This window comes from Anopheles cruzii, chromosome 2 (genome assembly GCF_943734635.1).
Source record: "Anopheles cruzii chromosome 2, idAnoCruzAS_RS32_06, whole genome shotgun sequence".
Classification (NCBI taxonomy): domain Eukaryota; kingdom Metazoa; phylum Arthropoda; class Insecta; order Diptera; family Culicidae; genus Anopheles; species Anopheles cruzii.
The window spans coordinates 40879953-40895168 of NC_069144.1; the positions used below are offsets into that span (position 1 = coordinate 40879953).

At 48.7% G+C, this 15216-nt stretch overlaps 4 protein-coding genes across 6 annotated transcripts; 1 reads left to right on the forward strand and 3 right to left on the reverse strand.

Moving 5' to 3' along the window:
* Positions 1 to 528: 528 nt before the first annotated feature.
* Positions 529 to 2073, reverse strand: LOC128279070 (uncharacterized). Its single transcript, XM_053017791.1, has 2 exons — positions 1864 to 2073; positions 529 to 1806 (listed from the first exon to the last, which is right to left on the reverse strand). Exons 1-2 carry the CDS (start codon positions 2071 to 2073, stop codon positions 628 to 630), a joined length of 1389 nt encoding a protein of 462 aa, XP_052873751.1. The 3' UTR covers positions 529 to 627.
* Positions 2074 to 2518: 445 nt separating this feature from the next.
* On the forward strand, positions 2519 to 3664 carry LOC128268766 (snurportin-1). The gene has a single exon (XM_053005974.1). The coding sequence runs from the start codon at positions 2519 to 2521 to the stop codon at positions 3662 to 3664; it is 1146 nt and encodes a 381-aa protein (XP_052861934.1).
* Positions 3665 to 4029: 365 nt separating this feature from the next.
* Positions 4030 to 6672, reverse strand: LOC128268764 (uncharacterized). Its single transcript, XM_053005970.1, has one exon. It carries the CDS (start codon positions 6513 to 6515, stop codon positions 4341 to 4343), a length of 2175 nt encoding a protein of 724 aa, XP_052861930.1. The 5' UTR covers positions 6516 to 6672; the 3' UTR covers positions 4030 to 4340.
* A 237-nt stretch (positions 6673 to 6909) lies between these two features.
* On the reverse strand, positions 6910 to 11390 carry LOC128268765 (isocitrate dehydrogenase [NADP] cytoplasmic). Of its 3 annotated transcripts, none has more exons than XM_053005972.1 (2): positions 11282 to 11390; positions 6910 to 8318 (listed from the first exon to the last, which is right to left on the reverse strand). In XM_053005972.1, exon 2 carries the CDS (start codon positions 8309 to 8311, stop codon positions 7070 to 7072), a length of 1242 nt encoding a protein of 413 aa, XP_052861932.1. In that variant the 5' UTR covers positions 8312 to 8318; positions 11282 to 11390; the 3' UTR covers positions 6910 to 7069. The 3 variants fall into 3 exon arrangements, with proteins under 3 accessions (XP_052861932.1, XP_052861931.1, XP_052861933.1); XM_053005971.1 differs by lacking the exon at positions 11282 to 11390 and adding an exon at positions 9651 to 9787; XM_053005973.1 differs by lacking the exon at positions 11282 to 11390 and adding an exon at positions 9673 to 9751.
* Positions 11391 to 15216: the final 3826 nt, after the last annotated feature.

Consider the following 15216-nt stretch of genomic DNA (forward strand, 5'->3'; position numbering starts at 1 on the left):
TTTTTGGCTCAGCTGGGAAAATAAGGGGAAAACCAACTAAAATCATTTCCGGCGCGAGCTTTCGGATTTCGGCATGCTTCCCGAGCGCAGTAATGCTGTAAAACATATTTCCACTTTATTTTGTGTAATTTCAATTCAGTTGATTTATCAATTTTAGTTCCATATTCAAACTGTCAAATTGTTGTGGAGTCTTGCGAATTCTTTGGAACAATTAAGAAGGTAAGCTTTTTTGGTTATTTATTAGAATTTAACTACTGTAAAAACCCGAAATCTAATTAACCAATTGCCATTGTCATCTTTTTCTTGATCTTGTAGTTAAAAATTAATCCGAATACGAGCCTTGCATGAGGACTAATTTAAATAAAGCTCATTCTGGCCCATATTATCAGTCGTCTTCTATCGACAATACGCCAAGCAACGGAAATTTCGTAACACAGTTCTCTTTATTCGTCCTTTTTAAAATACATTTTTCACAGCATTTTAGGTTCACAGACATACACACACACACACAATTTCAGGAACGCGTATGGTAACTGACTGTTCAGAAAAAACTACATTCAAAACCATCGAATTGATATGTACATATACATGCACACGTACATTTAGGAACACGTTTCAAGCGGCCACTTAAGGTCCTTCTGCATTGCCAGTCGTCGGTGTCGATTCGGTTCCACCGGAAGCCGGCTGTGGGGTCGAAAGCAGTGCCGTTAGCGTGGCGTGCGAGGAACTAAGCGAGGAAACCCGTGCCCGGTTCGGTAGCGAGACGGAGGAGGTCGGTACCTTCGGGGGCTCGAAACCAGCCGACGTTCTCTGGTGCCGTTCGGTAAGCTCCTTCAGCAACTTTTGTATCTTGGCGTAGATCAGCTCCGTCACCTTGAAGCCTTGCAGGGTGCCCTGCTGTCCGGTGGACGTTTCGAATGCGTTCCGTTCGATCAGCTTCCGCACATCGTCGAGAGCCAGCAGGAAGTAGCGGCCATTTTTGTTCAATGGCGTCACCTGCCGTTGCTGCAGCAGCCAGTCGCGATCTTGCGCATCGGGACAATAGCGAAGCACTTCCGGGTGTCTGTTGGCCAATCGCTCGCGGAAGTCCGTGGCTCCGAGAACCCGGCCCGCCTTGAAGTCCAAGATGAACAGACTTTCCGGTGTGATGACCGTTTCTGGCACAGTAACGTTGGTGGGTCGGGTCGTTGTGGTCGTGGCCGTGCCAGAACCTCCTCCGCCACCACCACTGACCGCTTGTGATGGAGCCGATGCGGCCGGGTACTGGGCGTGTGGGTAGATTGGGCCGTGCAGGAAGTACTGCCGCTTGAACAGATCCGGCTGGTTCGGTTCCGGCAACTTGCGTTTCAGCGCCTGGTGCAGGAGACTGGTGGCCACACCAATTCCACCCGCGGCCGCCGGTGCATTGTCGGTGCTCGAGTCCGAATCGCTCAGCTCCATGCCGGGTGTGTTGGCGCGGGACAGGGAGTTTCCGGTCGGTGACGCCAGCTGACTGGCCCCGTACTGTGCCTTGGAGGCTTCCAGCAGCGTACAGAAAACCCCCTTCAACGCTTCCTCCGAGATGGCCCCATCGCCCAGGTTCTCTCGAATGTTGCGGATCGCAGGCACAAAGTACGTGGTTTGGAATTTGCGTACGATCGTGTCCACTTCGCGATCGAACTGGTACTGAAGGACTGACCGAAGCAATTCCAGTGACTTGATGGCCGCATCGTTCGCCGTTTGGCTCATAAAGGTCCGGCCGGTGCTGTAACGTTGCTTCAATGCATCGAGAGTCGCCTCGCTCGAGAGGGTGTTTTTGTGTAACTTCTGAAATGCACCAACGTATGACATCGGAAGCAAGGGAAGCTCTTCATTTTCACGCACCTGTCGCATTCCCGTCGTTGGTGGGCTGCTGTTGTCGACCTCCGTCCCGTTTGTTGTGGCGTTGGTGGTGGTGGTGGTGGTGGCCAGCGTTTCAGAGGCACTTGTTGCTGGCGCCGATGTTGTCGTTGGTGTGGCCGCTGCTGATCCTGATCCTGGCTGGTCCTGGCTGATCCTGGCGGACTGACTACGCCACACGCGCTGAATGACCATGGTGGCTGGGCTTCTAGGAACAGTTTACCGTATCCGCGGGTGGGTCCGAGCCAGGAAATGTTTTGCCCCGTCGCTGGGATGGTGGGATGAAACCGGAAATCCTTACTACGGGGTGGTGCAGCTGGTGCTCGGTGGGGGAAGGATTGGAGGTGCTATGTGATGCAGAAAAAAATAATGATGTGGCCGCCACCACTTGCTGAACGCCTGAATGTATGCAGCTGTTTGACGGCAAATCTCTGCCTGTCTTGCGCACGCACCAAAAGGGGAATTGAAAAGAGGAATTTCGATTTTGACATTGACGTAGGAAGTTTGTTTTTGTTTACGTTTGGCGACCTTCAGTTCTGTCAGTTGAAATTAGCCAATGAAAATTCGGGAAGGTCCTGAAACCGTTCTTTCCATTCCAATTGTGTGTCCTTGTCCGTGACCAGTATTGAAAAGTACCAAAATGTGTGATTCCAAAGAACCTGCGTCACGGTTCGAGGAAATGTATAAGTACAATGGGCGACTTGAGCACGAAATGCAGGCGGAACGCCGTGAACGTTTGCTGGCGGAGCAGCGGTTGGCCCGCCAACGGGAAGTCGATGCCGGACGACCCGGGTTAGTGGAAGAAATCGAAGGCCAGACAGATAATGAGGGCGAAACGATGGAATGCCATCAGGAGCAACCACCGGCCAAGCACAAATCACGGCGGACGAAATCCACCTTTTCCCGACTGTACAGCAACAAGGTGCAACTGTCCGAGTGGATGCATGAGCGGCCGGCTGATTTCGAGAACTGGATCGTCGTCCCGTGCCCGGTTGGGGCGCGTTGTTTACTTGTGATTCATAAAATGAGCGCCATCGCTTACCACAAGGGAGGTCGCTCCATCACAGCGACTCGCACAAACTTCCGGCACTTTCGGGGCACAACCGTACTGGATTGCGTGTATACCGAAAATCCGCGCCACTTTTACGTGCTCGACGTACTAATCTACCGGCACTTGGATCTGGTGCACTATGAGTGTCAGTTTCGGTTCGCGTGGATCAAAGCGAAGTTCGACGAAGACAACCTGAGCGAACGGTTCACCACAAAACCACCCGAACGAGGAGGCCTCGGCTTAAGCCTGCTACCGACCTACGATTGTGCGCAGCCCGAGAGTCTGGCCACATGTTGGTCACACTATCCAGCGTTCCGCAACGATAGTCCGCGATTGGATGGGTTTCTGTTTTACCACAAAGAGTCACACTACATCCACGGCCTAACGCCGCTCGTGACGTGGCTGTTCCAATTCATGCTAACCGATGTCCTGCAACTGCCTTCCGGAATGGTCAATAGCGGCTACCTGGACCATAAACCTGCCTCGTACACCGGAGATTACGCAAAGTATATCGGTGATTTCGAGCGGAGGAGAAAAAAGAGAAAGCTTCGCCACCGCCATCCGGCCAAGAAGAGAAAGACTAAGCATATGTCCATTGACGACGCACCCGCTGTCGAGCCGGGCGACCATCTCGCACTCTGGGAGGCGATGGAAGCGGCACCGCTAGATTCGGAAGACGAGGATCTGCGGCCCAAAGAGCTGGACGCCATACGCGAACTGGAGATGGAAGGCTAGTGTACCCATTTCGAAGACGAATCATAGTGACACGGCCCACCGGGGGCCATTTAGCATAATAGTTTTTTTTCTTAGTGTATGACGAATTCTTTAAAACATTGATTCACTATCATTGATTGCTATATTTGACTTTATTCCCTTTTCACAACTGAACACTGTGTGATTTATTGTGTGCCATTTCATACGAAATACTACAAAGCCGTTCGGGGCATTAGGAAGCGGAATTAGGATTCCTCATTAGGAAAGAAAAAGAATGTTTTAAATAATCTAAAACTCTAATGAACGGCGTTAAACATGCGCCTCCTATTGATGAAACTTATCGAATACTCCTTAACTGTTGTTTAAATAAAGACAGATATTTATTTATGATACACTTTTTTCTGTATTTATTAAACAGAACGACGCGCGCGATAACTACGGTGAGTTCGGACAGACACTATCGGTTTTGCATGAATCCCTGACAATGTGCGTTAAAATTCCGAACTGGTTCGGAAACTTAGACTACCATACTTATGTAAAGTAAAATGGGTATGAGTGCGTTCTGGCCGATTGAAAAAAATAATTGTCACCGAAGAGTGTTACGATGAAGCCTCAATACAATTGTCGTCAGCGAGGAACTAACTAGTAAGGGGGAACAACATCATGGATAGACAATAGATCCCTAACCCGTGTGATACTAGCTACTGGAAGTACCACTGGCCGTTGTAACGCTCTTACTATTAGCCAGCGCTTCAGGCATATCCGCAGTCGGCTTCACGGACTCTGTGTCATTCTTTTCCACTTTGCTGCCATCGGTGGTTTCTGCCGTGTCCGAAGTCTGCATGGGGGACTGTGCGTCGTCATCCGGTTGCTTTTTAACATCACTCTTTGTCCCGTCGTCGTTCGGCTCCGATTTCGATGGGTGCGCGTCTTCCGCCGCCTTTTTTTTCGCCTTCTCCAGCATCACCATAAAGTAGCCGCGGACACACTTGCGGATGTGCACGACGAAACAGGTATCAATGAAGAGCCGCAGCGGACCGCCGTTCTTTGGTTTATCGTTCGGCGCGCGAACCTCCACCACCCCGTTGACCAGGGCCAGCTCAATGGGTGCCGAAAAGCGCAGCGCATGGTTCCTTTCCCAGCGTGACTTGGAAATGTCGATCTCCTCCCGCAGCGTAGCCTCGTCCACAATGTTGATGCGCTTCCGCGCGATAAATACCTGCCGCTCGCAGGTTATGACGTACGAGCGCACCACGGGCCCTTCGCCCTTCGCATTTCCGTCCGTCACCGCCGCCGCACTAGTTGTTGGCGGCCCGATGGGATCCAGCTGAACCATGAAGAGCTTGCGCAGAATATCCACGATAAAGTCGAGCATACACTCGCCCCACAGCTGACGGATGCGCGCATCCGTGACGACTGTTTTATGCTCCGGATCGCGCACCAACAGTACCTGCTGCACAAGGAACAGTTCTGCTTCGACCGGTGCCAGCTTGCAACGGACAGTGTATGTGACCGGGGCGGTAGGTGCCTTACCGTCACCTTCCTTAGCCACTGCTACCAGTCCGTTCGCTGGCTGTTCTTTCGATTCCCTACCGGCCGGTTTAGCCTTTATGTACTGCTTCGTGTCGGTAAACAAGGCTTCCAGCAGCTTGGCCATACTGGCGTCTCGGAGAAAGTAGCACACTTCGGCCGCATGGCGCAAGCTAACACGCAGCTGCTCGAACGCCTTCCCCACCGACATCACCTTCGCCACGTTCAGGTTCAGCTCGAACGGATCCTGTATCGTGATCCAGGGTCCGTTCACGATCTCCGGATAGTCTTCGCGCTCGCACGCCCGATAGTACGGTGCCAGCTCGCGGATGTTCTTTTTTGCTAGCTCCTCGAGCGAACACAGACGGCCCACGAACGGGGAGATGAGATTGTGCGCGAAGTCAAACTCCGCGTAGTAGCGAAAGAACCCGGACAGCAGATCGCGCACCGAGTTCTCGTTCCACGACTTGTAGTTGATCACCGACGGGTAGCCCAGGTTCCACGGCCCGTACTCGATGCGCGCGATGCCCTGCTGCATTTCCTCGACCGACGGGATGAGCGGGAGTTTGCGCGTTTGTAGGTAAAAGATCAGCATCATCACCAGGCAGTAGGAGTTGAGCTGGCGTCGCGAGTCCAGCACGAAGGCATTCTGGGCCCAAAACTTGATCACGATCGCCAGCTGGTGGATGCGCTGGTCAAACAGCATGAGCGCGCTGATGAACTTACTGTTGTAGCAGCCACGGGCGTTGCTAAAATTAATGTCACAGAACAGATTGGTGTACTGGTGGACGACTCGCAGGAGCGGAACTTTGGCACCGAGAATCTTCACTATGTCGGCGAAGGAGCCCTCCTTCTCCATGCGGCCGCCGATCACGTGGATCAGCTTTATCTGTTCGTCTCTTTCCGTGTTCTTGCGCGTGTAGTGTATGTAAAAGTCCAGATCACTGTCCCTCAGCGCGAGCCCGGACTTGATGGAACCGAACTCATAGATCTGGGCCGGATTGTTTGGGAAGCTAAGTACACGCCGCAAATCATCTTTCACCAGCCGAAGGGCCAGTTCGACGTTGCTGGCCGTGGGCTGCAGGGTTTGGATGAGCACGTTCAGTTCCTCTCCTTCGGGGCAATCTCGCAGCGCTTGAACCAATGGTTCCAGCAACGGGCTACCCGCTTCAATCTCCTCCGCAACGTCGAAGTTCTTCTTTTTGTTTTTCTTTTGATTCATCGATAGGCGACGTTTGCGACGGGCACGACTTTCCTGCTTTTGCTGTTGCTGAGCCTCAGACTGCGATCTTGGTGCCATGGCTTGCTGCTGCTGTGATGTGGACGGTTGTGGATCCGCCATAGAGACTCCGTACGGATACAAGGATTCTATCAGCTTATTGTTGTTTACAGATCCCGAACCGAGGAGTCACCAGTCCCAATGATAAGAATGGCTGGCCAGAAGAACTTTCCCACTCAGAACTTTTGGTGATATTTCACTGCAAAAGGCTCTTTCTTAAATCGCGTGTTAAGACTTTCTCCAAATTTGTTAGATTTACCACGCAGTTGTAAAAATGTTTTGTGATGAAAAAGAAATGTCAAAATGACTGCGGAGTTTTGGTTGTCAATTTTTCAACCAGGTGGCGGTAGTGTCGCAAGAGTTTTTCATAATTCGACTAAAGACCGTTCCAAAACGAAATAATCTTATTCTTCCTTCGGATTCTAGCAGATTTAAACACGCGAATATATTTTATACAAACGCCAACGACCCATTGATTTTATTTCTCAGTATCTCCCATTACATGGCAGTACTCGAGCGAAACATAAAAAGACGATGATGGATGAAGACCGAGACTGCGAATATCTTCGTGGTCAGTGTAAATGCACGTCCCCACCCCCGGTGGTACCACGCGTGTCTTACAGCCGGCTCTGGGTGAGGGCGGCCTTTAGATTATCGCCCAGTTTGTTCATGAACTCGAACGTTTCCATGTAATCCGATCGCTGTACATTGGCCATACCTTTGATGCAGATTGCCAAATCTTTGGTCATGTGGCCCGCCTCGATCGTGTCGATGCACACCTTCTCCAGCGTTTCAGCAAAACGCTTCAGTTCCGCATTGTTGTCCAGCTTAGCGCGGTGCAGCAGGCCACGAGTCCAGGCAAAGATGGAAGCGATCGGATTGGTGGACGTTTCCTTACCCTGCTGATACTGACGATAGTGGCGCGTGACGGTACCGTGGGCCGCCTCGGATTCAACCGTACGCCCATCCGGGCACACCAGCACCGACGTCATCAGACCGAGAGACCCGAAACCTTGGGCCACCGTATCCGATTGGACATCACCGTCGTAATTTTTGCACGCCCACACGAATCCGCCCTCGGCCTTCATACAGTACGCGACCATATCATCGATCAGCCGGTGCTCGTACCAGATGCCGAGTGCCTCGAACTGGGTCTTGTAGTCCTTGTCGTAGATCTCCTGGAAGATGTCCTTGAAGCGACCGTCGTACTTCTTCAGGATGGTGTTCTTGGTGCTAAGGTACAGCGGGTACTTCCGATCGATCGCTACCTTGAACGACGAATGCGCAAAGTCGCGGATCGAATCGTCCAGATTGTACATTCCCATCGCGACGCCCGGGCTCTTGTACTCGTTCACAACGTACGTCACCGGTTCGCTGCCATCGGCCGGTGTGAACTTCATTTCCAGCTTGCCCGGCTTCGGCACCACAAAGTCGGTCGCCTTGTACTGGTCGCCGTGCGCGTGACGCCCGATGATGATCGGTTTCTCCCAGCCCGGCACCAAGCGCGGCACGTTCTTGCAGATGATCGCCTCCCGGAACACGGTTCCGCCGAGAATGTTACGGATCGTGCCGTTCGGCGAGCGCCACATTTGCTTCAGCTTGAACTCGGTGACGCGCGCCTCGTCCGGCGTGATCGTGGCACACTTGATGCCGACGTTGTAGCGTTTGACCGCTTCCGCGCAATCGACCGTCACCTGGTCGTTGGTTTTGTCCCGGTGCTCGATACCGAGATCGAACGTGTGCAGCTCGATGTCCAGGAACGGGAGGATCAGCTTGTCCTTGATCGAGTCCCAGATGATGCGCGTCATCTCGTCACCCAGGATATCCACTACGGGTCCGGCCTTGATTTTTGCTGCCATTTTGTTGCTAGGATTAGGGAGAAGGTATAAGCGGTTTTACAATCTTCGTCCATCGTTAAACTCTCACGATTATGTGTTCTGTTGTCCCTCGCAATACTAAGCGTTTTGACCAACTACTCGACCAGGCGAGGCGCGGAACAAATGTTCTTATAAGCAAGCAAGACCATGTTTTTGTAGCCACGAATAGCATTTTGTTTAACAGCAATGTTTGTTCTTTTTGCCCTACATCGTTCCAATGGCAACACGCAAAAGAATTTGATTCGCGTGACCGTGCCTTTTCGACCCCAAACGGATTAGTGAAGGAAAGAAACGACTTTTCAAGTACAAACCAAATTTTCTGAACTTCGTGTAGTTCGAATATTTTTATGCTTTCCAAAGAATATTTGGATAGCTTCACACTTCAAATAGATAAATGTCCGCCTGCATTTGTTCTACAGTCCATAGTAAGATGCTTCACTGCAAGTCTTTAATTCAGGGTCACTCGAACAGCAAAGCAGTTGAAGGCCAATCCAGCACATCAGCGGTGTTAGCGTAAGCTATCAGCGGTTAAGCTGCACGCCACTTGCTGCTCGCTTAAATGCGGGCCATGGCTACCATCCGAAATTATACCCCCGCGCCACCGTTGCGTAACACAACCCTAGCATTCGGCCATGACTCTCAACTCAAAACCAAGCTTTTATCACTTTTCTGCGGTCCAGAGGCTAGCCGGCCAGTGATAAGCTCACGATGATGGTGTAGATGACAAGAAACAATTGGTGACGACCGGTTGCGGTGTCGGGTGCTCGACTGATAACGTAGTACGTGGTTTATGCTATCGATTTAATATTTAAATTATTTTTTCTCCCAATCCACGCATTACAGAGGGCTTCTGATGGGCCGATCGTCTGGCGCCCGGTACGTGCAACGTCACGCCACTGAACCTTCCGCATAGCTTTGGTTTTTAATGGAACAAAACCTGTTTCCATCCAACGGGAAACGATTATCGTGAAGATCGCTACGGTGCACAAGCATTCGACAGAAGTGGCCAGTGGAGAAGCACTTGATAGAATATTTACTTGGGCTTCTACTCGGCATTCAATGGAGGAAGGGGCGTGTACACGTTGCTAGGTGGGCCATAGGAGATTACCGATCCGACACTTTCTAACACTCCCTGGAGCATAATGATCATCACAGCGACAGAACCGAACCTTTTGGCTGTTACGTGAACTCGATTTTCTAATGCATTTCAGTAAGCCTCTGCTTTCCATCGACCCTAACTAGGACGGCTATTAGCTACTGTTGGACCTTGCCACGTCGCTTGATCCGGTGACTTCTCTGTCCTTATTTACGCTATGCTTACTTGTGAACGGGATGGAAAATACCAGAAAGGGGAGCGGCGACTGAAGTTCCTCAAGAATGGTAATCAGGGAACGGTATTCGAGCGGAACGCAACACACGAACAGACGACTACGACTGACCGGAACCGAACGAAGACGAATTCGGCGGTCCGGTCGGCAATCCGCTTCCCTTCCTGGTGGTCAGAGAGTTGTTTGCTTGACCGGTCGCACAGTAGGGAATTTGTATGGGAAAGGCGGACATATTTGTTTTTAGGAAGAATCCATGGACTTTTTTCAACGTTTTTGTTTTCTTTGCATGTGTTTTGATTAAATTCAACTTTTTATGTGTAATACAAGCGTTCAAGTATAATAAATAACCTTTTTTCGTTATTTTAAGGTTTTTAAACGCCCGAGCTATGCAATTTGAATGACACTAAAATCTTTTAATGTACAATCTAAACGCCTAGGTTATGCATGCGCCTAGGTATTGCACAAAAATGTTTCAATGGATATTCCTCTGCAAATGCGTGTATTTTCAACAAACCAGACACCAGGCGTCTCCGTTTCTACCAAATTTGTATCATCATTTTTGTCTTAAAATAGGAATTTGCTAACTTTTCTGCCGGAATCTGCAAATAAAACTTACAGTAAATGTTTAAAATGGTCTAAACTTTAATTGTAATGTCTCGTTTAGGATGTTCAACGCTGTACATTTTTTTGCTGCATTACCAAAGTTGAAAAACTGTATTTTTTCTTAGTTTTTTATACAAATTTAAAAAAAATGTACCAGCAATGCAAAACGCAAAACGTAAACGTTTGATTATTTCATATGAAAGATGGATTCATTACCTTTCGAATGATGTATAATATAGGTATATTACCGTTGCAAAACTGTGCTAACGATCGCGTTAAAGTAGCTGATAAAAGTTGATTTTTAAACGCCATTTTTATCACTTTTTCGACTTTGACAAATGATTTCTCGGAATCTGCGCAACATGGAAGGCTAAAAATTCGGATTTGTCATAGATATCTTATCTATTTTAAGCCAATATAACTAAAACCCTCAGTTTTTGAATTAACTTATGACCGCCTTTTCCCCATAGTGGGTCGGTAATGGGTTGGCGATTCGATTGGAAAAGGGGGAAAGAAATACCGAAAACAATACGCCCAAAGGTATGCAATGGGCACAGCATGTGTATTGATGTTTACAGAAAAAATGTCAAAACGATCTGCTTTATTGATAAGCTAATTAGGAAAACTTTTTGTACACAATGTTAAATTGTATCGTCTTTCACTAGCCATGACTGCAAGGATATGTCTTCTGAACAGTTTCCCGTCAATTCAGCAGGAATCGGCCATCGCTAGTTCCATTGCATCAGCAATCAACCAAATTGAAGCTAATTTGGCCAAAATTCAACATAGCAACTGAGACAAAGAGATTAGGGCACATTTCATCGAGATTAGGGCACATTACGTAACCGAATAGTTACCGACAAGATTTTACAACGCACAGAGTATTGTAAAACCATTTACAAATAATCCTGCGAGATTTGTCACCATGATAAGCAGATTTGTTTTGTACGATAAAAGCACACAACCAAAGCAATCGCAGCAGCCCGTTTCTGGACGATTGCCTGAAGATGTTTTCACTTACCGGAAGTGTTAATGGGGTGATTTAAAAACAGTTAAAACAGTACGAGGAATGACTTTTTCACAGCAATCCTTTGTAATGGGTTATGCGCGAGCGATAACTTAGAACCGGCACAATGGAAACAAAAAGTACATTCAACTTTGGTTTACGTAGCCGGCGCCGACAGCAGTGCTGCCATTTTTTCCATATTTTGCATGAGCAGAATTAGGCATATTTTGTATGACCAGAATTAGCCACAACTAACTTTGAGGCTTCTTCAACTAAATCGCATTTAAATTGCATTAATATTAAACGTTTCCGCATTATTTAAACGAAACTAAACTTTGCACCAAACCAAAAAGCCGACTCTCCAGAAAGAATAATAAATTTGTTTTAATTTCTGGCACCACTGAATTCCTGAAGTTTCTCTGCGCTCTCTCTGTTTTTTTCGACCGGAAGTGCTGCCAGTTTTTTTTGACTGTCAGTAGCGAGCGACCTCTGTTGGAAATCAGGACGAACCGTCAAGCAATGAAAACTATTTAAATTGTAACGTTAATTCAAAGATGTAACTTCGCCAATTGTCTCAACAAACCTTTGTTAACCAAATTGAACGACAGTTTCTCAAAGCACTTGAAGTTCAAATTTTTTATTATCAATTGATTGATTATCAGAGCGATTTATTTTTATTTAAATTTATAACCTTAAGTTTGTTTTCGCTAACCTTAAGATCGGGTTTGCCGGCCAAAGACTTCCCGTCCACAGTTCACTGCCAAGGTCGGAGACCTTTTCGCTACCAGTTGGCTTACATGCTCGCGAAACACAGTCTCACCACCGGTTGTAGTACCGGCGGAAATGCACCACATTCGATATTCCTCGCACGGGCCACGGCTTGCAGCGCAACATGGTTAATACATGCCGCTCAACACCGCAGACCGGAGGTGCGAAGCATATCCGATCAGCCGTGCAATACGGCCGGTTATGTTGCCGATCGGCTTTTGCTTGTTTTTATTTTATTGGTCTTCCTCGATCGGTGCTGTCGAATCATTATGCAACCCATGCGCAGGAGGAGTTGCGATTTGAAGCAACCGAAAAGCAAGTGGCGTACGACCTGCGGTCAATGAATGAGCCCGCTGATAGGTCGTTGAACGATCGAAAAGCAATGAAAATAGCATAACACGAAAAGCATTGATCCCACAATGTCTGGCAGGATGTCTGGACCAAACGTAAGCGGTTGTTGATGGTAATCTAAAGCTCTGACCACTTAGCTCGTTGACCTCTTTGGAATGGTGACACTGAAGGACTCAGCGCCAGCCGGGAGGTGATAAGTTTGCTCATAAACCCCCTTTTTCTCTCTACCCCAATGCCATGCCGTCACGTAAACGTGAGCGTGCGCATGAGCTTGCGGCTACCGTGTTAGCACCATCATCTTCCCACGTGCAACACGTCCGGGGGTCCAGGGATAGGTTTCTGCTGGAAAACCCTTGTGGCAGCATAAAACGGGGTGGTCCGACCGGCAGCAGTGGCACACATAGAAAGTGCCCGCCAAAGTACCCCAGAACCCGTTTCGAGCAAAGCGCACTCGTTCTGGATTTCAATGGCGTTTGCTGGCGTTTTTACGGCCTCCAAGGGCCTACCCGGCTCTAGTGGCTGGCAGAAACGGGTTGAAGGATTCCCTCGATTACGGTCAACCGGTTGGCCAGCCCGGGAGCTGTCCGGCTGCGCTAGATACACATGTTTCTCACGCGCCAGCATGCCCCAAAATGGGTGATATGTCGCCGCTAGTGGATCCGTCTTCGTGAGGCGGTAGTAAAAGTTAGTCCGCACGCACGACGCCCGGTAATGGATCAATGGGCAGAGAGTTGATGCATTTCGAGTGCATGCGTGTCGTCCGGCGATCCGGTGCTCGTGCTCGATTGATGATCATCGTTTCCGGTTTTCAATGTAAATGGTGCGCGAAGGAGAAAAAGTGAAAGACACTTTCCTATTCCAGCGAAAGGGACCATCCTTTCGATGGCTCCAACAATGTCTAGAACGATCTACTGGTTCTTGGATCTTTACTTGTTGCAGGCAAACTCTGTGATCTTTACGACTGTCGTGCGGAAGGCTTTTCTGAAACATTTTAGGAAACCTTCAACGATTTTGTCACGTTTAAACGCTCACGTTTTACAACGCTCCCTTTTTGTCAACCGATAGGTTAATTTAATGAACTCTTTACTCTCACCTAGAAAGAATAAATATACATAGATAAATAACATAGAAAAATTAATTGAAAAGATCTATTTTCTTTTTTCCAAGAAGAAGTTTAGAAAATGTAAAGTATTAAACGTAAAAATTATTATTAATAGAAATGAAAAATTGAGCTGTCACAATTGTATTCTTATTAACGGCTAAAAACGGTTCATCATCTCAAAAACTGAGCTAAACAACTATCATAAATAGAAACTAAAATCGATGTGATGTGCAATTAGCATATGAATCGTAGAGGGCATCATTAGGTTAAAAGGATAATCACATTTCATTAAACATACGCAAAGATAAAACGGCAATGCAATCGGAAAACAAGTTCCCACCTCACTCGGGAAGCAGCCTATCTGTGTCACGCTAATGCACCACGATCACCACGATGCCAACACACTTTTCTGTTTACGCACCTGAAAACTAGAACGGCAAACATATTTCATAAAGCTCGTTAGAGAGACGCTGTCGGTACAATCCCTTCGTAAAATCAGCGCCCAACGAAAGTATTCTCGATCGTCCACTCGCTCGTTCAAAGCCAATAAAGGCGATGGCGATTTTCCTCGTCGAATGGCAGTGGCATGTCCGTGGAGGACTCGCCGAGTGTGCCTAAGCGCCCACAAAGAAAACGAGACTCACCTAATCACCAAATGGCACCGGAGTGCGAAGCTGGAAATGTGTTACTCCTTTTCTTGCCGATCGATTCCACAATCTGGGACAGATCGGGTTCCGCGGAGGCCATGGGCCCCACCGGCCCCGAAGCATCGGCTTGAACCTGAACCTGAAACGAACCCCGTTTAGCTTCACGGATTATGCCAATTTGTTAGGTCGTAAAGAACGGGACGCGACCGAAGGCCCGAGTGCCAAGCGACATGTTCGCCACTGATGGGGTGGTATTAATTTTCGCTTTCCTCGCCCGCCTTGCGGTGTCACCGTTCCTGGCCGGTCGAGGTGTTTGCTAAACGCATTTCCATTTTTCCTGCTCCTGCCGGCTCACTTTCGATTCGTTGCCGAAGTACTGATGCTGCTGCATCTCTGTGGCCGTGGGGAAAGTGGTAACTCGGTCGGTGCAGTGCCGGCGGGAGGCGGCCGCCGGTTTTTCATCGGTCTTTGATTTTCCTGTACATTCACTTTTGTCTGCGCGCTCCGTTCTTCAGTTGCATCGGTTATTGCGGAGGATTTTCTCGCTTCCCCAGCACCCGATTTGGCTTTCTCGCTCTCGCGTGCGCTCATTTTCCTCTTTCTCTCTTTCTTTGTATCTCTGTATCTCTGTCTCTCTGTTTAATGATCACCGTCCTGATTTTTGCCTTCCTACCCATATCCCACATTCTATATGCTCCATCGGGACGGCATCTTTCGAGCATTCTTCCGTATGTTTTGTTTCCGCACTTTTCCCTGAGCTACCGAGCACCACCCCACGCTTTCCTACCATGGGCCATGGGTCTCGGGGAGGTCCAAAGAGCCCACTTCGGGTTGAGCCACTTCGGCTCGGCTCTTTTCCCACCACCCTCGGACCAGCGCAGACTCCCGGCTAACGCATTAACGGCCTTGTTTCGTATTATGTGGCTGTGGGCCTATCCGTCCAGGGCGAAGATGCAATGCACACCGGCTACCGTCGTGATGGTGCATCGTGAATACATTGCTTGTGGTATTTCAAATAGTCTTAAATTCAAATTTTATGCTACAAAATGAAAATAATAAAAGAATATCTAAGTTTTCTAACT